This window comes from Heteronotia binoei, chromosome 4, assembly GCF_032191835.1.
Source record: "Heteronotia binoei isolate CCM8104 ecotype False Entrance Well chromosome 4, APGP_CSIRO_Hbin_v1, whole genome shotgun sequence".
NCBI lineage: Eukaryota > Metazoa > Chordata > Lepidosauria > Squamata > Gekkonidae > Heteronotia > Heteronotia binoei.
The window spans coordinates 74,465,179-74,487,415 of NC_083226.1; the positions used below are offsets into that span (position 1 = coordinate 74,465,179).

The following is a 22,237-nucleotide window of genomic DNA, read 5'->3' on the forward strand; positions in this document are numbered from 1 at the left end:
CGAGAAGTTAAAGGCTCCCTATTTCATACATGGTGGCAATGCAAGTCAGCAAGAAAGTACTGGACGCAAATTAACATCTGGACTCAAAAAATTTTGGAAACACAAATTACCCATGTGCCGGAATTATATCTTTTAAACATCTGTAGACAGAAAGTGCCTGTAACAAAGCTGAAGCTGTTAATGTATATCATCACAATTGCCAGAATATTATACGCTAAGTATTGGAAAGGTGAGAAAACCCCGAACAGAGAAGAGTTTATAAATAAATTATTAGAAACCGCTGAGGCCGATCTAATGTCTACAAGACTAAGAAATGGTAACGTACAGAAGTGTCAGGAGGAATGGGACCCTGTGTACAAATGGGCTAAAAGTAAAGGATTTGGCATGGAGTAATTATATTGAAACATGACACAATTATTGTCTAATGAAAAGGTCAATGTTTAGCTTTTTAAAATTGTCTTATGTAAAGTATAGCTGAAATAATTGTGAAATTATAACTAGAAAATTTTTTATATTACCGAAACCTCTCCTCCCCCCCAGTGTGCTTGGTTGGGTAAGGGGGATGGATGCATGTATGTTGTTTGTGGCCTAGTTTCTCACTAGGCTATATGCTATTCGTTATGTGTTGCTTTTTGGTGTATATTCTTTTTCTTTTCTTCTGTTTATGTATTGCTCTTTTTTATTTCAAATAAAACTAAAAATTTTTCTCTAAAAAAAAAAAAAATTCAGACCACATAAAATATCCAACGAATAGTTCAACAGAACAAGGATTACTGAACAGGAGAACAATGCAAACAAAAATCTGGTTAAGGCACTGATACCTGAGTACTGCCGAAAAATAAAGGATAGCTCTAAAGGACATGGGGTTCCCTCAATTCTGCCTGTTTGACCCTAAAATGCCCAAGATGGAGACTAGGCAAACTCCATATTGGAAGACTGGATTGCATAGGGTATGGCATGCCTCTGAGTGACTTCCCCCCCCCCCCATCTACTTCATCGATCTCCATGGGAAAAGACTGGAATGTGCCAGTGTGAATGACAATGGACAGGTAATCCCTTCATTGTCTCCCCTCTTCTAGTGACTCATCTTTTTTTTGCATTTTCTTTCTTTATTAAATGAAAAATTTAAAAATTAACAACTCCAACAAAATCTTTTATACTATACAAACTTAATATCACTTAAACATTTTCATGTTTTCTTCATCTTCTTCCTTCATTCTTCTCTCAAAATTAAATAATAGGATTTATAAAATTCACTAGTTAATCTTAGCTCATTTTATTAGCTTCACATTATACATTTCAAATCAAAGTAGAGCTAAGTTATTCTGCAAATAATATAATATAGCTCAGTCCTTGGAGACCTCGAAAATTAAGGACTGGAGGAGAACAAACTCCACCTTCCATGGGCTGATTATACCTTGGGGGAACATACCCAGACACTTACAAGAATCCCACCACTCTCTGGTATCAGAGAGTTATGCTTACATTATAAACGTACCCAAAACCTCATTTTTTAAAAGGAGTCAACACTCTCCTCGAAATCTCCATGATCTTCAGAAGTGCATACACAGCTTGCTTTAACTGGAGTAGGGGGAGAGCGCTCCTTCCTCTTGTTTACTTTCGATGCAGTGGGGGGAGGAATTTAAAGCAGTAATCAATAATTCACCAGAAAGAGCATCATGGGCAGTATAATAAGTTGAACATTGCACACAAAGTTTGCCCGTTTGGAGCCAACGATATCTTACTCCCAAATACTTTAAGAACTCAGGAGGGAGATGAGGATACACCTGGATCTTTAACCCCTGATAGTCCAAACTGCCCCTCTCCCTGGCCTCTGTGAGAATCTTGTGTCGTGTTCAAAGATCCTTGAATTCTACCAGTATATCTCTGGTATATGATGATAAAGTGGATCCTTCACACACCTTGCCAGTGCGATAAACTCACTGCAGGAGGGGTGTAATTCCGGTTTCAAGATTTCGTGTAGCTGCTAGCCAGTTTGCCATAAATATAGTCAGCTCTGTTCCAGCCTCAGTGTTTGATATGAACCCTCTGAACTTTAGGCACAACTCATGGCTTCGATAGTCGGGAGTCAGAATACATTCCTGCGCCCAAGTATCTGAAGTTCTCTCAGGTATTTTTTTCTTGAGTTCAGTTACTTTCTGAAAAGCTGTCTCTGCTTTTTGGCATGTCTGCTTATGAAGCTCTTCTAATTCATCTAGATGTTGGGTCACTGGTTGTAGCATTTCTATTATATCATATCTCAGTTCTTGCCTCTGTTTCATTAGTGCATGCATTAAAAAATTTGCTGAGGCACTTCCCCCTCCCAGCCCTATAACTCCCAAGGTCCAGAGTCCCAAGGTGTGCATTCTATTTGGCGCCATTGACAGTCTGCATCCCCCAGTATGCCCTGTTATTGGGTTCCTTTGAGGCAGGTTACGCTGGCCATGCTTGCCTCCATCTTCTTCATTTTCACAGATGTCCTTCAGCTTCAGGAAAGGTAGTATAGTCCCTGTGTGTCCTCCCTTGGTATCCGCTATTCCTCACCCCTTTATTTCTTAGGTCTTGTGTGTGTGCCTATTTTAACCGTGTTTTAAAGAGTGATTATATCGCAAACACCTACATTTATTTTAAGTAAAAACAATTTTAAATTGTACTTCTGAGTGGAGTCTTTCCTTCCATTCACCAGCACTCTGTATCATTGGTTAAGATCCCAGTTCCTATAGCTCTACCCAGGTCTTCCTGCTAATTGCCACATTTTAGAAGGAAACCCAAAGCACTAAGAGTAACAGCATGACATACTATAATGCAGAAAGTGGATTACTAAGGTAGAAGACAATGCAGTAAAAACAAAGGTGATATGTGCAATAAACACTGCTATAGACTTCAATCCTATACCCTCCTAAAAAGTATCCACCTATTTTCTTCCATTATACTACAGCTGTAATCCTTTTATAAAAATGACTTGATGAACATTTCTCATGGCACATTCTGTTAAATGATAGAAGACTGAGGGCATTCTTGCTCTACGCAGGCAAGTTGTTCCAGTAGGTGGGAGACACCACAGAGAATGCACATGAGTGAGCCACTGCCAATCATACTCATGTTCAGAGTTGTACCCTCAGAAGGCTTCGTTCAGATGTGTGACGCTCATGCAGCAAAACATAGTAGCAGAGGTGGTCCTGCAGATATGTGGATCAAAGGCAATGAAGGACATTGTAGGTAACTGACTGATGAAGTGTCTGCAGAATAGGCGTGATATGTATGTTCCGTCTAACTCCAGATAGTAACTGAGCTACTGCTACAGCATTGTGTATTGACAGGAGTTTCTGAGTTTATTATTGTAATACTCTAGTCTTGAGGTTACAGTGGTATAACAGATGCCCAAATATGCCACCGCAAGGCATGAAACCTTTTTCCAGGCTAAATTAAAATGGAAGAAGGCATCTTTTGCAATTGCATTATTCTCCAAAAAATAATGTTGGGTGCACTATAACTCCTAGGCTCTCAACTGAGTCAGTGAGGGTCAGTTGGCAACAAATATGGAAGCAAACATCCTTCAAGACCTTAGCTTTCCCAACCAGCATTACCTACATCGTGTCTGGATTCAGTTTCAATTTATTCATCCTTAGTCATTTTATCACAGTTATCAGGCAGGTGATTTGAGTAAAGAAATTCAAAGCTGAGTGTTTATAGGGTACTGATGACAACCAGGCCTCTAATTCAGAAGGAGCTCACAGGAGCACAGCTCCTGAACCTTCCTGATAGTTCCACCTTCTCCTTCCCACCTTGTCCATTGAATAGTACGTGCAGCTGCATAACAATCCCTGGATGAGCTCCACCACCTATTTTTCTATAAAATGACCCCTGATGTCAACCTACTCCAAAACTAGGAACAGTTTTCCCTGAGATCTTTATACAGAGATTAAATAGTATGTGGAAGAAGACTGCTATGAAGGGTGCTTTGAGATCCCTCTGAGATCCCTCTGTCCTCAACCCCCCCTCCTGAGTCTCCACCCCCACCAAAAAAACTCTAGGAATGTTCTAACCTGAAGTTGGCAACTCTATTTCCTTCCCATCCAACAGCCAACTTAACGTTATTGGCCTCTCTGCCTTAAGCACCCCCCCCCTCATAGGCAGCCTCTACCAAGGAAAACTCTGTCCCAGTTGTATGATGCCAACCACTGGTCTAGACCCATTTGTATGATAGGGAATTCTTAACGACTCATGGGGTGGCAGTTCACTTTCCCCTCTATCCCGCATCTCTCCTGCTGGCAATCCCCATATCCAAGAGCCAGTTTGGTGTAGTGGTTAAGTGCATGAACTCTTATCTGGGAGAACCAGGTTTTATTCCCTACTCCTCCATCTGCAGCAGCTGGAATGGCCTTGGGTCAGCCATACCTCTGGCAGAGCTGTCCTTGAAAGGGCAGCGTCTGTGAGAGCTCTCTTAGCCCCACCTACCTCACAGGGTGTCTGTTGTGGGGAAGGAAGGTAAAGGAGATTGTAAGCTGCTCTGAGATTCAGAGTGAAGGGCAGGGTATAAATCCAATTTCTTCTTCTTCCTCCTCCCCTTCCTCTGACTGATTCTCTCCTTCTCAGTCATTCACCAGCCTACCATTTATCTGCCTCCCATCTGCAGCTATGTTTATTATTTATTTACTTCACTTATACCCCATATTTTTCCACAGTGGTGACCAAAGCAGTTTATATTATTCTTTCCTCCTTTTTATACTCACAACAACCCTGTTGAGATAGGTTAGGTTGAAAGTATGCAACTGGTCCAAAATCACTCAGTTTCTTTAGCAATATGGAGATTTGAACTTGCATCTCCCAGGCCCTACTCTGAAGCTCTAACTGCTACACTGCACTGGCTTTCATAGTGTGGCTGCTATTCAAAGTAGCAAGCAGTCAGGCCTAGTTGAGGTACGAAAGTGGAGTGGTATCAAGTCACCTGGTTGCTTCCAGACCTAGGGTTTCTAACCCCCAAGTGGGATGTGGGGATCTTCCAGAAATACAGCTGAATTCCAGATAGCAGAGATCTGTCCCCCTGGAGAAAATAAATACAGAGATGGTGGACTCTATAGCATTATATTCAGCTGAGGTCTCTCCTTTTCCCAAACCCTGCACTCCTCAGACTTCACCACAAATCTCCAGGAATTTCTCATACTGGAGTTGGCAAACCTGGTCAGGTCTGGCCCAAATAAGTCTTCCCTCAAAGTTCAAAATAGGCCTGGAAAGGTCCTGTCCTCTCCTCCTTCCGTTCCCCTTTCAAAAATCCAGCCTGGAATACTGTGGTTGTCTAGCAATAGCCACTGAGGGTATCTATTGCTTAAAGCTACAGATGTTTCTTTTGTCATTTTGGGATTTTTTAAACATCCCCATTGGTTTCCTTTTTTAAATCCACATTTTGCTGCAAACCTGGCAGCACTTTCCAGCTTTTTAGAAAGATGTCTTCCCCATTCACAGTTCCAGTCACTGGATTTAAATATCCAAAGATTTAGCTGATTTTGTCATTAGTATAAAGATCAATCTTACTTCACAATAGATTACAAGTATTAGCTCACATGCAAGTGTGGTTTTAAGGGCATTTCTCCTTGCATCCTGACAATTAGATACTTTATTTTGATTTCTACAAATACTGTTAAATCAGAAGATGGGTAGACTTTGACATGTCTGAAGAGGATGCAGCCTGTACCAAAGAAAAATGTTTAAATGTATAAAGGGAAAATGAAATTTGTTAAAGTAGCATATTCACTTCATAGGATCAAGAAATACACTGGCACTAGAGCATCCCCAGTTGCTATACGCAGGTTCCAAGAGCATTCAGGCACTTACAGTAAACATACAAACAGTCATGCCCCTAACAATCTACACCAGAAACCTTCAGAGCAGAGGGTGTGGAAAAAGCCATTTGGTTCTGAAATAATGACAAATAGTTTGACAGCTATATGAATGAATCTTGAGTTTTCACAATTCTGCCTCTCCATATGGATGGTAAGCTTATTATTTGTGGGTTTGCAGCAAACCATAGTCAGCTGTTAGTTTGACTTACAGATTCAATAATTTGCAAACAATTGTAAAGGGGAACCAACCATTATTAGCAACTCTGATTTGCAGGGCAATTTTAGAGTTAAACTTCAAAGGAAGGACCATCAGCAAAACAAGGGTCCTCGTTATAGTAGTATAGATATAGTGATGCCTTTTTAACCTCATACCCTGATCCTAACACTAAAGGTAAAGGTAGTTCCCTGTGCAAGCACCAGTCATTTCCGACTCTGGGGTAACGTTGCATCACAACGTTTTCACAGCAGACTTTTTACGGGGTGGTTTGGCATTGCAAATTAGATGTGCTCACAATTACAAATGTTAGGCTGAGATTATCATATAGACCACTCTGTGATACAGTTATAGTCTTGTATTTCAGTTATAGTCTTGTCTAACTGGAAACATGCAGCAGGTACTTGGTAAATAATAAGCATTTTTGTTATCTTAAACAGTTGCGAACTGAGCACTATGAATTCCATTGCTCACAAGAGGTTCATGTCAACTGGAGACTTTGTTCATTTAAGAAGCAATGACATTAACTTTGAAGACACATTTTTAAACTCATGAACAATGTATAACTACTGACCTCATTCAAACAAGAGATGAGATAAACACTGCATCAAGCAACTGGGGAATTAATTCCAAAAGAAAAGATTCCTGCATCCAGAAAGCTGGAGGTAGTATTGTACTTTCTGATATCTAGTTTTCTACATGCAGGGAATATTTTTACATTGGAGACATATGAGCCTCACACCCAAAATGTGAAGGGGCACAGCACAGTCATAGCTGTAACTTCTTATTTGGGGTTTCTGTGCCACCTTATTTGCAAATCTGAAGAAACCTTATTTGCATAAGATAACCTAAATTTGCATAAGATAAATAAAAAACTTTATTTGCAGATTTCACACACCAGAAAATGGAAGACTCCAAGGCTTATTTCTGCTCTTCCTTCCATTTTCATTAGCTGATGCAGGTCTTCGAATATACTGAGACCTATCACAAGAAAAACAAAACAAAAAATTAATGAGAAGACTATGAGAACACTATTGTTGACTAATTACTAGGCTGTTGGCCTTGGACATTGGGTGTTTGTGCTCAAATCCCTTATAACTCATGAAGTGCTTAGGTAAGACACTGGATGCATTCAGTTGTCACTGTAAACCACAGTTTATAAACCACAGTTTGATTAAACTACAGTTGAGTGTGAATCAAGTTGCCCAGCTCCCTCTTAGGGCTACCAGCTTTTCAATTGGTCTCTTTAGCTGTCTCATTAGTATGAGTTTTGTCTCCAGAAATTACCATGTGATGTTATTTAGCTCCATTAAATGAAAAGCTTCCACTGAGGATTCTGACAGGCCTTCTTTTTTTCTGGCTAGCTGGAATCTTTACCCTCTTCCTTTGACTTTTCTCAACAATACAGCCTCCCTGCTATGACTCAACATGCACACAGGGAGATCCAGATTCAGTAAAAAACCAAGAGGTGGCAGTTCAAAAAGTCTCTCTAAATCGACTTCCTTGAAATACTCAGTTGAGAGGCAGAGGCAGCTCTGCTCAGCCAGTTCTCTGAGTGTCCTCCAGGCCCCCAGTAAGGGTCAGTCACCAGAGGTCAACATGACTTCCAGGTGCAAACACACACATACACACACAAATATATATTTGCATATATGTGTGTTATGATAGATAGATAGATAGATAGATAGATAGATAGATAGATAGATAGATAGATAGATAGATAGATAGATAGATAGATAGACAGACAGACAGACAGACAGACAGACAGACAGACAGACAACATACCAAAAAAGTCTCTCTAAATCACATGCCTTTGTGCCAGCATACACAATAGAAATTGTGCAAATAAAATCACTGTTTCATTAAGCAATTCACAACTCGTTTCCTTCAACTAAGAGAGCTGCCCATTGAAAGCCCCCCTCCCCTTTTATATCCCAAGAAAGAGAGTGTAAGTAACTTGGCCATGCTTATGTTTCTTCTAAAGCCTTTATCTTCTTTCTGGGAGAATGCAAGGTTAGGGAGTGTGGTAAAATGTAAGACAAAGGGAGGCAGAGAAGGTACCTCAGTGAAACAGGCTTCCTTGGAAGATGGTGGGCTCTCCTGCTTTGGAGGTTTTTAAACAGAGCCTAGATGGCAGCAATGCTGATTCTGTGAACTTAGGCAGTTTGTGAAAAGGAAGGCAGCAAGGGTTGCTTCAGTGTTTAGTTCTCGTGGCCCCTTCTTACATATCCAGGAGAATGCTGACCACCACTGAAAGCAATTTTCTCCAGGTCAGTTTAACCAGGAACCCTGGAGGTTTTTTGTGATCTTCTGGGCATGGAGCAGGGGGCATCACTGGGGGCATGGGGGGAGGTGCTTGTGAAGTTCCTGCATTGTACAGGGGTTGGACTAGGTGACCCCGGGGATCCCTTTCAACTTTATGGTTCTACGAGGGGAAAGAAACTAGGCTTCTCATTTCACCCACTTCCGCTCTCATGTATTGCATCCAACCAATAGAAAATGTGCTTTAGGGAAACTTTATATAGGGAGACTTTACCAGCAGGTGGGAAATGCAATAGGTTCTGAAGATTCTGCTTTGAGGTGGCTATGGAAGCAAGCAGGAGATTGAATTTATTAACAAATTGACATTCACAAATAAGGTGGATGGCTACAAAAAACATAGCCTTTCTGGTCATGGTGTCTTCCTCTCTATTCAAAAGGTGCCAAATTTGAGTATCTTCTGGTGACAGGCCAAAATATTTTTTGTCTTTATTAAGGTTTTAATTAAGGCAAGGGTTTTCAAACATTGCCAGTTGTCCTCTAGTGAACATGGATTTATTTATTGTTGCTATTTATATTAGTTTCAGTTTTGCTTCTATTTGAATAGCCACTTTGCCATTTTATATGCTGCTTTAATTTCAGTTTTTGACATACAATGTTCAGTATTGACATTTCAGATTTTTTAACTTCTGCTTCAGATTTTTTAACTTGTTTTTAATATGGTTGTATTACAATTTTAATTTTTAGATAATTTTTTGTGCTAGTATGGTTAACTGAGATTTTATTATTTACTGTATGAATGTACTGTATCTATTTTATTATAAACTACCACAAATAAAAATATGGTGGTATATAACTCTACAAAATCATTGAAGACAATGGGCTTAGAAGGCCCGTTGGTTTAACGGGCCCTTGGTTTAGGATTGCAATGTAAATGTATTAAGTAAACAAACCAGGTTATTGTGACTTCTGAATCCAGCCACTATCCTTACATACAATGAGAATCTATACAACAAGAACAACAGTGATTTTTGTGAGGTAGAATTGTTAACATTACAGATTTTAGGCTATACTTGAGACTATTTTGTGACAAGAAAACAAAACAAGTGGCCTTTTTTGTAATAATGAATAATAATCTTAATTAAATAGTAATTTATATTACATCTTCTTCAGCATTACAAAAAAGTATGTATATTCCAGATTTGATAATATGCCTATTTATTTAAGTCTAATTATGGATTAAGCAGTTAGGCACATATACCGTATTTTTCACAACATAAGACGCACTTCCCCCCCCAAAAAAAAGTGGGGGGGGGGGAAGTGTGTGCGTCTTATGGAGCGAAGGTACCATACGTACCTTCTGGGGGGGGATCCGCTGCCTCAGTCCGGCGCTTCCCGCGCCTGCCTGCCTGGCTCCAGCTCTGACGCTACAGCAAGTGCCAGGATCACTCCCTCCGCCCTCCGATCCCAGCGCTTGCTTTAAGCATCAGAGCTGAAGCCATGCAAACAGGCAGGGAGAAAGCACGCCGCCCGCTCCACAGCCAGCGCTTGCGAAGCGCTGGGTTTGCGGAGGGGGCGGGTGCTTCCTCTCTTCCTGACTGCCTGGCTTCAGCTGCTGCTGATAGCAACGGCTGGGATCAGAGCCTCAGATCCCAGCCCTTGCTATCAGCAGAAGCTGAAGCCGAACACAGAGGAATCACCACCCCCCTCCGCAAACCCAGCGCTTCGCAAACTGCTGCGTTTGCGGAGGGGGGAGGCTCCCTCTGTTCCTATCTGCCTGGCTTCAGCTGCTGCTGATAGCAAGGGCTGGGATCGGAGCCAGCCAAGCCTCCGATCCCACCCCCTGCTATAAGCAGCAGCTGAAGCCAGGACAGAGGAATCACACACCCCTCTGCAAACCCAGCGCTTCCCGAAGCGCTGCGTTAGCGGAGCGGGGGGGCTTTCTCTGTTCCTATCTGTGTGGCTTCAGATGCTGCTTATAGCAGGGGCTGGGATCCCAGCCCCTGCTATAAGCAGTAGCTGAAGCCAGGACAGAGGAATCACCCACCCCACCTCCCACCCCGCTGCAAACCCAGCGCTTCCCGAAGCGCTGCGTTTGCGGAGGGGGGGAGCTTTCTCTGTTCCTATCTGCGTGGCTTCAGATGCTGCTTATAGCAGGGGCAGGAGATTAGAAACAGAAGGAGTGAAGCACGCATGCGAGGGAGAAGAGATCTAAGCCCGGCATACTAATGGGTTAACAAGCCAGCACAGTATATCTGCAATCCTGCCCCTTTGGCAAACTGTGCTGGCAACGAACGATCATTCAGCTTTGCTCTCTCTGGCTACCCGACCCTCGGCATTCCTGTGTTTACGCTGTCTCATCCCTTGGCTTGGACTGATTTATGGTTTTGACTAATTGGACTGTTTAAGATAACGCCTGTGCTGCTCCCTGAAAACCCCAGCCGGCTGCAAAAGTTCTGGTTGACTGCCGGGACGCCAGCAGCCGTCTCCTACCCGAGGCTCGAGTCGTGACAGCTTGCCAGCACCCATAACTCACCAGACTCCACCATGACCGACCAAGCAGCAGGAGGGGCTGACCCACTGTAGGGTCTACTAGACCAGGTGCAGCAGCTGACGCAGGCTGTAATCACACTACAGCAACAAACGGCTTCCAACGCTACTGCCCTGGCCATGGCAGCAGCTCCTCGTTCCCGCTGCCCGGTGAGTGCCCCTGACAAGTTTGGAGGGAGTCTGGAGGAATTCCCCGCCTTCCTTGCTCAATGTGAACTGTATATGGAGATAAGGCAAACTGATTTTACGGGCGTTGCAACAGGGCCAAAACTCTGTCTCTCACTACACCACTGAATTCCAGTTGCTTGCTCAAGACCTGGCCTGGAATGAAGCCGCCCTAATGGACCAATATACAGAGGGACTCTCTGATGCCATCCTTGATGAACTGGCCCGCAGTGACCGACCAGCCACACTACAAAACCTGATCCTGTTGTGCCTGCGTATTGATGGGCGGCTGCAGAGTCGCCGCCAGAAACAGAAAGGGAGCCACGCCCCAGCAAGGGTCCCCACAGCTGCTCCCGCTCCAGGTATCACCGCTCTTCCTCCAGCTGCGGAACCCATGCAGCTGGGCGTCGCCCGCCCTCGCCTGACTCCCGAGGAGAAGACCCGGCGGCGCAACTGCAATTTGTGCCTCTATTGTGGCGAGGCCGGACATTTTGCAGGTACCTGCCCGGCCAAATTAAAGCGTCCCACAAGCTCTGCTGCCCCGGTAAAAGGCCAGCCCCAGGTCTAGTTGGAGCTCCCGGCCTGGGGCACTTCTTGAGGTCCTCCAGCTCCGTCTATCCACCACACACCCCGTTCCTGATTCCGATTCGTCTTCAGCTCCCCGACGGTCGGTGGATTTTTGTACATGCCATGTTGGACTCCGGGGCTGCCTGCTGCTATATGGACAACCTCTTCGCCAAGGAGCATGGCATCCCCATCCGGGAAAAGAAGATCCCTACCCTGGTCGAGGCCGTAGACGGACGTCTGCTGCGCTCTGGACCCGTCATTCACAAGACTCAACCACTCGTCCTATGGGTCCAGCAACACCAAGAGGAACGAACCTTTGACCTGGCCCGCATGCCATGATTTCCCGTCATCCTAGGCCTGTCCTGGCTTCAGGCTCACAACCCTCATGTGGACTGGGTACAACGAGACCTGCAATTTCCAAGTACCCCTGCGTCACGATCCACTCTGCATCTGGGTCCGGTCCCTGTGCCTCCCGATAGTCCATCCAGCTCCTCGCTCCCCACCATTCTCCTGGGGGCCGCCACCACACTACCCACTCCCTACCAGGAGTTCGCAGATGTCTTTGACGAAAAGGAGGCAGACCAGCTCCCCCCACATCGGCCCTACGATTGTGCCATTGACCTGATGCCCGGCGCCCCGTTACCAGCGGGCCGCCTATACCCCATGGCGGACCCGGAGCTGGCTGCCCTACGGGAGTACTTGGAGAAGAACTTAGCCCGCGGGTTCATTCGACCATCCACCTCACCATTGTCCTCGCCTGTCCTGTTCGTGAAAAAGAAAACAGGAGACTTGCGGCTCTGCAATGACTACCGGGCACTCAACAAAATCACCATCCGGAACCGTTACCCGCTTCCACTGATCCCGGAGCTCCTCGATCGTGTAAAAGGGGCTACCATTTACACCAAGCTCGATCTCCGAGGGGCCTACAACTTGGTCCGTATTAAAGCTGGGGACGAGTGGAAGACCGCTTTTGGTACCAGGTATGGCCAGTACGAACACCTGGTCATGCCATTTGGGCTCACAAATGCCCCTGCCGTGTTCCAACGGTTCATGAACGACGTGTTCCGCGACCTTCTGGACCGGTTCCTGATTATTTACCTGGATGACATCTTGATCTACTCCACCTCCGTGCAGGAACACGTACAACACGTACAACAGGTGCTACAGCGGCTCAGAGCTCACCGCCTTTATGCTAAGCTGGAAAAATGCGCCTTCCATCTCCCGTCGGTCGAGTTCTTGGGTCACATCATCTCTCCCCAAGGGACTCAGATGGATCCAAGGAAGGTTGACGCCATCCTTCAGTGGCAAGCCCCCCAGAATCAGAAGGACATCCAGCGCCTCCTGGGCTTCGCCAACTACTACCGGCAGTTCATCGCTGGATACGCCAACCTAACCAAGCCCTTGACTCGGCTCCTCCGTCCCAAGGAACCTTTCCAATGGACCCTGGAAGCTGACCAGGCGTTCCGCATCCTCAAGCGCCGTTTCTCCTCCAGTCCCCTCCTGAGATACCCTGATCCCCGCCTACCCTTCATGGTGGAAGCAGACGCCTCCAGTGTGGCCATCGGGGCCATGCTCTCCCAGTGGGACGACCCCAGTCAGCCATGGCAGCCCTGCGCGTACTACTCCCGGCAGCTCTCCACCGCCGAACGCAACTATACGATATGGGAAAGAGAACTCTTGGCCATCAAGGTGGCTTTCGAGGTTTGGCGTCACCACCTTGAAGGGGCAAGACACCCGGTCCAAGTATTCACGGACCACAGAAACTTAGAACACCTGCAGACCACCCGCCGGCTGAACCAACGACAAATTCGGTGGTCCCTGTTCTTCTCCTGGTTCAACTTCACCATCTCATACATCCCGCACACCCAAAAACAGAAAGCCGACGCTCTGTCCCGCCGACCAGATTATGGCACCCCAAGCGCTACAGAAGCCCCCAAGGCTAGCATCCTGCCACCTACGGTCTTTGCCGCCACCCTGACTGTACCAGCCTTGGTGGCCGAGATACGGGCCAGTCAGGCTACAGACACCTGGGCCCAAAAGCACCTGCAGGAACCACAGCAAGATACTGAAGGAGAATTGACCACCCAGGATGGGCTGCTCTACCATCAGGAACAGTTATACATCCCTCCTGGGCCTCTCCAATCCCGCATCCTCAGCCTCACCCACGATGCACCCCCGGCTGGCCACTTCGGGCAACACAAAACAGCCCATCTGCTGACCAGAGACTTTTGGTGGCCCTGTGTCCGAGCGGACATCAGTCGGTACGTGGCTTCATGTGAGGTCTGCCACCGGGCTAAGAACATACCTGCCAAGCCCTCCGGTCTCCTGCAGCCCCTTCCTATTCCCTCCGGTCCCTGGGACGTTGTGTCCATGGACTTCATCGTGGATCTGCCCCGATCCCAGGGGCACACGTGCATCTTCATCGTGGTGGATCTATTCACCAAGATGGCTCATTTTGTCTCCTGCGCCAAAGTACCGTCGGGACCAGAAACCGCCCAGCTATATCTGGCCCACGTTTTTCGCCTACACGGGTTACCCAAGCAGATTGTTTCGGATTGGGGCCCGCAATTTACCTCCCGCTTTTGGCAGGCTTTCCAGCAAGGTCTGGGGACGGAGCTCCACTTATCTTCCGCATACCATCCCCAGACCGATGGCCAGACTGAACGCACCAACGCAACCCTGGAACAGTACCTACGCTGTTACACCAGTTACCAACAAGATAACTGGGCCTCCCTGCTACCACTGGCGGAGTTCGCCTACAACAATGCTGTACATAGCTCCACACAGACCACACCGTTTGCGGCCAACTACGGACAGCACCCCCGATTTTTCCCTCCGCTCGGCCCCTCCGCCGATGTCCCCACAGCAGACAACCGGATAGAGGAACTTCATGCGCTCCATGACCTCCTGCGCGCCCAGCTTCAGCACGCCAAAGACGTGTATAAACTGGCCGCAGATCGGCATCGCCAAGAAGGACCATCCCTCAAGGTCAGGGACTCAGTCTGGCTCTCTACCCGGTATCTCCGGACCCCTGGCCGGTCCTCCAAGTTAACTGCGCGCTTCATCGGCCCGTTCCCGATCGAGGCACAAATCAACCCTGTGGTGTTCCGCCTACGCCTTCCAGTCCACCTCCGGGTACACCCGGTTTTTCACCGCTCCCTCCTCCAACCCGCAGCCGCACCGGACCCTAACCGAGATGTTCCACCACCACCTCCACCACCGGTTTTGGTGGACGATGCGGAGGAATACGAGGTCCATCAGATCCTGGACTCCCGGCTGCACCGAGGGCAGCTCCAGTATCTAGTGGACTGGGAGGGCTACCCCCCCGAAGATCGTTCCTGGGAACCGGCTACCCACCTGCATGCCCCTGACCTGCTCCGGCAATTCCATGAGGCCTACCCTGATAAGCCAGGTGGTTTGGATGAGGGGGGGCCTGAGGGGGGGGATATGCCTGCCCCTGACCCAGCACCTGCTAGCTCAGAGCAGGCGCCTTTAACAGCCCTGGACGTAAGTCCTGAGGAGGCAAGCCGGCAGCAGGAGCCACCTGGAACTGATCAGGCCACGCCGGACCCCAGCTCATCCCCTCCTGAATCTCCACCACCTGTTAGCCGGCTCCGTGAACGGAGCCGGCTGGAGATTAGAAACAGAAGGAGTGAAGCACGCATGCGGGGGAGAAGAGATCTAAGCCCGGCATACTAATGGGTTAACAAGCCAGCACAGTATATCTGCAATCCTGGCCCTTTGGCAAACTGTGCTGGCAACGAACGATCCTCCTGGGACGTGACCACGCTCTGCACCCTCTTGACTCCTGTGAGAACCCGCATATTTCTGACCCGGCTTGAACCTTGGACCTCGGAACTCTGGACTGTGACTTTGCTCTGTGGACTTGCTTTGGTAATTTGACTTCATTCGGCTTTGCTCTCTCTGGCTACCCGACCCTCGGCATTCCTGTGTTTACGCTCTCTGTCTCATCCCTTGGCTCGGACTGATTTATGGTTTTGACTAATTGGACTGTTTAAGATAACGCCTGTGCTGCTCCCTGAAAACCCCAGCCAGCTGCAAGAGTTCTGGCTGACTGCCGGGACGCCAGCAGCCGTCTCCTACCCGAGGCTCGAGTCGTGACAGGGGCTTTCTCTGTTCCTATCTGCGTGGCTTCAGATGCTGCTTATAGCAGGGGCTGGGATCCCAGCCCCTGCTATAAGCAGCATCTGAAGCCAGGACAGAGGAATCACCCACCACCACCCCCCTCTGCAAACCCAGCGCTTCCCGAAGCGCTGCGTTGGCGGAGGGGGGGGCTTTTTCTGTTCCTATCTGTGTGGCTTCAGATGCTGCTTATAGCAGGGGCTGGGATCCCAGCCCCTGCTATAAGCAGCAGCTGAAGCCAGGACAGAAGAATCACCCACCCACCCCTCTGCAAACCCAGCGCTTCCCGAAGCGCTGCGTTTGCGGAGGGGGGGGGGCTTTCTCTGTTCGACCCTGGATGGCTTCAGATGCTGCTTATAGCAGGCGCTGGGATCCCAGCCCCTGCTATAAACAGCGGCTGAAGCCAGGACAGAGGAATCATCCCCCCCTCCGCAAACCCAGGGCTTCCCGAAGCGCTGCGTTTGCGGAGGGGGGGGCTTCCTCTGTTCCTATCTGCGTGGCTTCAGATGCTGCTTATAGCAGGGGCTGGGATCCCAGCCCCTGCTATAAGAAGCAGCTGAAGCCAGGACAGAGGAATCACCCACCCCCCCCCCCCGCTGCAAACCCAGCGCTTCCCAAAGTGCTGTGTTTGCGGGGGGGGGGGGCTTTCTCTGTTCCTATCTGCGTGGCTTCAGATGCTGCTTATAGCAGGAGCTGGAATCCCAGCCCCTGCTATAAGCAGCGGCTGAAGCCAGGACAGAGTAATCACCCCCCCCCCTGCAAACCCAGCGCTTCCCGAAGTGCTGCGTTTGCGGGGGGGGCTTTCTCTGTTCCTATCTGCGTGACTTCAGATGCTGCTTATAGCAGGGGCTGGGATTCCAGCCCCTGCTATAAGCAGCAGCTGAAGCCAGGACAGAGGAATCACCCACCCACCCCCCTCTGCAAACCCAGCGCTTCCCGAAGCGCTGCATTTGCGGAGGGGGGGGCTTTCTCTGTTTCTATCTGCATGGCTTCAGGTGCTGCTTATAGCAGAGGCTGGGATCCCAGCCCCTGCTATAAGCAGCAGCTGAAGCCAGGACAGAGGAATCACCCCCCCCCCTCTGCAAACCCAGCGCTTCCCGAAGCGCTGCATTTGCGGAGGGGGGGGGGCTTTCTCTGTTCCTATCTGCATGGCTTCAGATGCTGCTTATAGCAGGGGCTGGGATCCAGCCCCTACTATAAGCAGCAGCTGAAGCCAGGCAGGTAGGAACAGAGGAAAAACAGGTTGCTCACCTGTAACTGATGATCTTCGAGTGGTCATCTGTGCAGTCACACACATGGGTTTTCCCGTCAGGACGAACCCTACCTCGGAGATTTTAAAAGCTAGCCTAGGCGTTATTTTTGGCGCGCACTCCCTTCCGTCCTGGGGAGCAGGCATCCACTGCGCATGCCTGGAACGGGAGGGAGGCGCCCCACCCACCCAGTTTCTTTCCCCGCCGCTGACATAATAGATGAGCGGTTGTAGAGGACCAGTAGCCAGCAGCGGGGATGGTTGGGCGGGCGTGTGTGACTGCACAGATGACCACTCGAAGATCATCAGTTACAGGTGAGCAATCTGTTTATCTTCTTCGTGGTCTCTGTGCAGTCCCACACATGGGTGACTGATAAGCTGAACTGCACGGCGGTGGGTGCTGGCACTAGAGTAGGAGAGAAAATTTAATGCACAGTTAATGCAAATCAGTCAAACAGGTATTGGACTCCAAGGTAAGTTGGTACTTACCGGACCCAGGTCGTATCTTTAGTCGAAGATAGAGCGGAGTACTGCCTGTCCAAAGGAGGTATCTTGCCTAGCACGAACGTCCAGAGCGTAGTGCATAGCAAAGGTCGAGGTGAAAGACCAGGCGGCGGCAGCACAGACGTCTTCCATGGAGACCCCTCTGGCTAAGGCAGATGATGTTGACAAAGCTCTTGTAGAGTGAGCTCGTAATGCAGTTGGAACCGGCTGCTTTGCGAGTCTGTAACACAGCGTTATAGCAGCAACCAACCATTTCGAAAGTCTCTGCGTAGATATCTTTTGTCCCTTATTGTGGCGTCCATAGGCCACAAAAAGTCTGGAGTCCTTCCTGAAGGATGCTGTCCTATCTACGTAATAAGCGAGTGCCCTTCTAACATCGAGGCAGTGTAGGGCTTCTTGGCCCTTATCTGTAGGACGTTGGAAGAAAGCAGGCAAAGTTGTGATCCTGTGCAGGTGAAACGTGGAGACTACCTTAGGTAAGAAGGTAGGGTCTGGTCGTAGCACTACCCTATCATGATGAAAAATGGTGTAAGGTGTGTCTGCTCTAAACGCACAAATATCACTGGCTCTTTTAGCGGAGGTGAGTGCGACTAGCAGCGCCGTTTTCCACGAGAGAAGATGCAGCGGTATTGAAGCCATGGGTTCAAAAGGTGGTTTCATTAGCTGGCTTAATACTAAAGATAAACTCCAGCTGGGGTACAGTTGCCGTGATGGTGGATGCAAGTGTAAGATTCCTTTCAAGAAGGATTTAGCAGCGGGGTGTGAAAACACAGACCGGCCCTGTATGTGAGGGTGAAAAGCTGAGATCGCTGCCAAGTGCACCTTTAAATAATAATAATAATAATAATAATAATAAATTTTATTTCTACCCCGCCCTCCCCGCAAAGCGGCTCAGGGCGGCTAACAGTAAATAATATATTAACATAAATAGTAAAACATTAGATTAACAATTAAAATTACACATAAAAACCCGTTAATTCAATTAAAATACTTAATTTACATTACATTATATATATATCTGGCAGTAATAGCTGTTCTGGCGCTGATTCTGCCAATTTAAATGGTGTTAAAGATGGCGGTTCTTCGTTCATTGCAACTCAGCAGTCCGTATCATTATAGGCGCGTCTAAAAAGGGCAGTCTTGCAGGCCCTGCGGAACTGGTCGAGGTTCCGCAGGGCCCGCACCTCCTCCGGGAGCTGGTTCCACAGTGCAGGTGCCGCAACTGAAAAGGCTCGCACCCTGGTGCTTTGGAGCCTGGCCTCTCTCGGCCCAGGGATGGTCATTTTGTTTTTACTTGCTGACCTCAGTGCCCTCTGGGGTTCATATGGGGAGAGACGGTCCCTTAGGTAGGCAGGTCCTCGGCCATATAGGGCTTTAAAGGTAATAACCAACACTTTGTACTGGACTCGGTAGATAACTGGCAGCCAGTGCAGTCCGCGCAGCCCCGGCTGTATGTGCTCCCATTTCGGGAGCCCCAGTAACAGCCTGGCCGCCGCATTCTGCACTAGCTGCAGCTTCCGAGTCCGGCACAGAGGTAGCCCCAAGTAGAGGGCATTACAGTAGTCCAATCTTGAGGTGACCGTTGCATGGATCACTGTTGCGAGGTCGCGGCGTTCCAGGAAGGGGGCCAACTGCCTTGCCCGCTTCAGATGAAAGAATGCTGACTTGGCAGTGGCTGCTATCTGGGCCTCCATTGATAATGAAGGCTCCAGTAAAACACCCAAACTCTTTACCTGGCGCACTGGTTCCAATGGTGCGCCGTCCAAGGTTGGGAGAGCTATTTCCCCTCCCTGGGCGCCGCGACCCACGCAAAGGACCTCTGTCTTCGCTGGGTTCAACTTCAACCCACTCAATCTAAGCCACGCCGCTGCAGCCTGCAAGGCCCGATCCAGGTTCCCTGGGGCGGAGCCAGGCCGGCCGTCCATTAGTAGATAGAGCTGGGTGTCATCTGCATATTGATGGCAACCCAGCCCAAACCTCCGGACAATCTGGGCAAGGGGGCGCATATAAATGTTAAACAGCATTGGGGAGAGAACTGCTCCCTGAGGCACCCCACAATCAAGTGTGTGCCTCTGGGATCGCTCGCCCCCAATGGCCACCCTTTGTCCCCGATCGGAGAGGAAGGAGGAAAGCCACTGTAAGGCCAGCCCCCTAACCCCTATGTCGGCAAGGCGGCGCTTTAGTAACTGATGGTCGACTGTATCAAATGCCGCCGACAGGTCTAATAACATCAGTACCGCAGAGCCGCCCCGATCCAGATGCCGCTGGAGGTCATCCACCAAGGCGACCAGCACTGTCTCCGTCCCATGGCCCGGTCGGAACCCAGACTGGCACGGGTCAAGGACGGAAGCGTCATCTAGGAACCTCTGTAGCTGCAACGCCACTGCCCTCCCCTTAAAGACGAATGAGTTAGCCCCTTCTCCGATAATGACAATGTATAGGCCAAGATTTGAGGCATAGAAGCAGATAGAGGTTTGAAGTTATGCTTGGTTGCGTAGATGGAAAATCTTTTCCATTTCATGGAATATGATTTTCTCGTTGATGGTTTCCGTGCATTTAATAGGACATTTCTCACTCCCTCAGGGAATTCCGAGAAAGTATCCTCCAAGCCGTCAAGCGAAGTCTGTCCGGGTCGTGGTGAAGAACCTTGCCGTTCTGTTGTGAGAGGAGGTTCTTGGCCCGGGGGAAGTGATGGTAAGTATTGTCCGATAGGAAAAGGAGCGTTGTGAACCATGGTTGGTGAGGCCACCACGGTGTGACTAGAATGCAATTTGTATTGTCCAGTTGAATTTTCTGTATTGATCGTGTTATCAGTGGAAAAGGTGGGAAGAGAAAATGCAGTGGACCTGTCCAGTTCTGGATGAAGGCATCCCCTGCAGATTGTGGTGAGGGCGGACCTCTCATAAAAAAGATAGCACATTGTGCATTGTCTGGTGCAGCAAACACATCTATTAATGGTGTTCCGAATTTCTGGAATACTGGTAGGAGGTACTGCCTGTGGAGTGACCACTCGTGGTCGTTGACGAGGTACCTGCTCAATGTGTCCGCTTGTGTGTTCTGGGCACCGGGGAGATGTACTGCGGTGAGATGGATCTGATGTGCAATACTCCAGTGCCAGAGATGCATTGCTCGTTTGCACAGACGGGTAGATGCAGTCCCTCCTTGCCTGTTTATATAAAACACGGTCGCCACGTTGTCTGACGCTATTTGAACGTGACGGCCGTGAAGAGATGGCAGGAATGATTTCAGGGCTCTGTGGACGGCTAGGAGCTCCAGGCAGTTGATATGGAGCGACTGTTCGTATGCCGTCCATTGCCCCTGGACTGAGAGGGTGTTCAGATGGGCTCCCCAGCCCCACCTTGATGCATCTGTTGTGACTACCGCTGACGGGCTTGGTCTTAAGAATGGCATACCTATTAGCAGATGATTTCGCACTGTCCACCATCCCAGAGAGGGAAGGATGTTGTTTGGGACAGTTAGGAGGGTTTGTTGAGATTGGTGTTGGGGACGGAATGCACGGACAAACCAGATTTGTAGGGGCCTCATCCGGAGTCTTGCATGTGGTAAGACCGCCGTTGTCGCTGCCATGAGTCCTAACATGCGTTGAATGATGAAAGCTGTTTGTCTGGGCTGTTGCATTATTTCTGTGGCTAGTGTATGAATAGAGGCTATCCTGTCTGTTGGGAGGTAAGCCTTGTGGTCCGTGGTGCAGAGGCGAGCCCCTATGAACTGAATGTCCTGAGAGGGGATTAGATTCGATTTTTGCTGGTTGACTTGGAGACCCAGGTCTGCTAAGAGTGTAAGGGTTATAGCAATGTCTTTTTCCAGTTGTGCCTTTGAAGCTCCTACAAGGAGCCAATCGTCTATGTATGGGTAAGTTGCAATTCCGCGCTGTCTGAGGGACGCAGCGACCACCGCCATACACTTTGTAAAAGTCCTGGGTGCTGTGGAGAGTCCGAACGGAAGCGCTCGAAACTGATAATGTCTGTTTCCCACGGCAAATCTCAGGAACTTTCTGTGGCATTGATGAATCGTTAGGTGGAAATAGGCATCCTGTAAATCTACCAGCGCCATCCAAGCATTCTGAGGGATTAGGGGCAGAATGGATTGAAGGGTAACCATCCTGAATTTTTTGTGGTGGATGAACTTGTTGAGAGCCCTGAGGTCTAAAATCGGGCGCTGACCTCCATCCCTTTTGGGAACTAGAAAGTACCGGGAATAGAAGCCCGTCCGATGGTACTGATCTGGGACAGGTTCTATGGCCGCCTTGGCCATTAAAGTGATGATCTCTTCTTGAAGGGGAGGGGATGGAGGGGTTGCAACAAAGTGGTTTCTTGCAGGGGGAGAATGAAACTCTATTGAATAGCCTCTTAGAATGATATTCAGGACCCATTTGTCTGTGGTAATTAACTTCCAGTTTTCGTAGAACGGTAGGAGTCTGGAAGTGTGGTGAGGTGCTAGAGGTAGAAAGTCAAAGAGACTGCTTGGATGAAGTTGCAGTCTTCTTAGGTTGTTGTGGTCTTTGCTGCCTTGGTTGAAAGGCTGCTTGGTTGAAAGGCTGCTTGGATGGAGGAGCCTTACGCTTCAGGTATTCCGATTGTCGAGGGGACCTGGAGCGTTTGAATGGCATTGGCTTCCATGGTCTGGTTTTGTAGCCCTGCTGCTGCTGTTGAGTCACACCAAGTCTTTTTGCCCGTTTGCGGCTGTCGTCGACTGTGGTGAGTATGTCGTCTGTCGTAGCATTAA

At 48.6% G+C, this 22,237-nt stretch overlaps 1 protein-coding gene across 1 annotated transcript in view; it reads right to left on the minus strand.

The window, feature by feature from the left end:
• Nucleotides 1–10,862, minus strand: part of LOC132570118 (F-box/LRR-repeat protein 2-like) — a 102,115-nt gene extending 91,253 nt beyond the window's left edge. The window contains exons 1-3 of the mRNA XM_060236551.1: nt 10,850–10,862; nt 8,280–8,364; nt 6,953–7,035 (exon numbers count right to left, since the gene is read on the minus strand). Of these exons, the coding sequence (XP_060092534.1) occupies nt 6,953–7,035; nt 8,280–8,364; nt 10,850–10,862 (181 nt within the window). The remainder of the gene's footprint in view (nt 1–6,952; nt 7,036–8,279; nt 8,365–10,849) is intronic.
• Between the last annotated feature and the right edge of the window lie 11,375 nt (nt 10,863–22,237).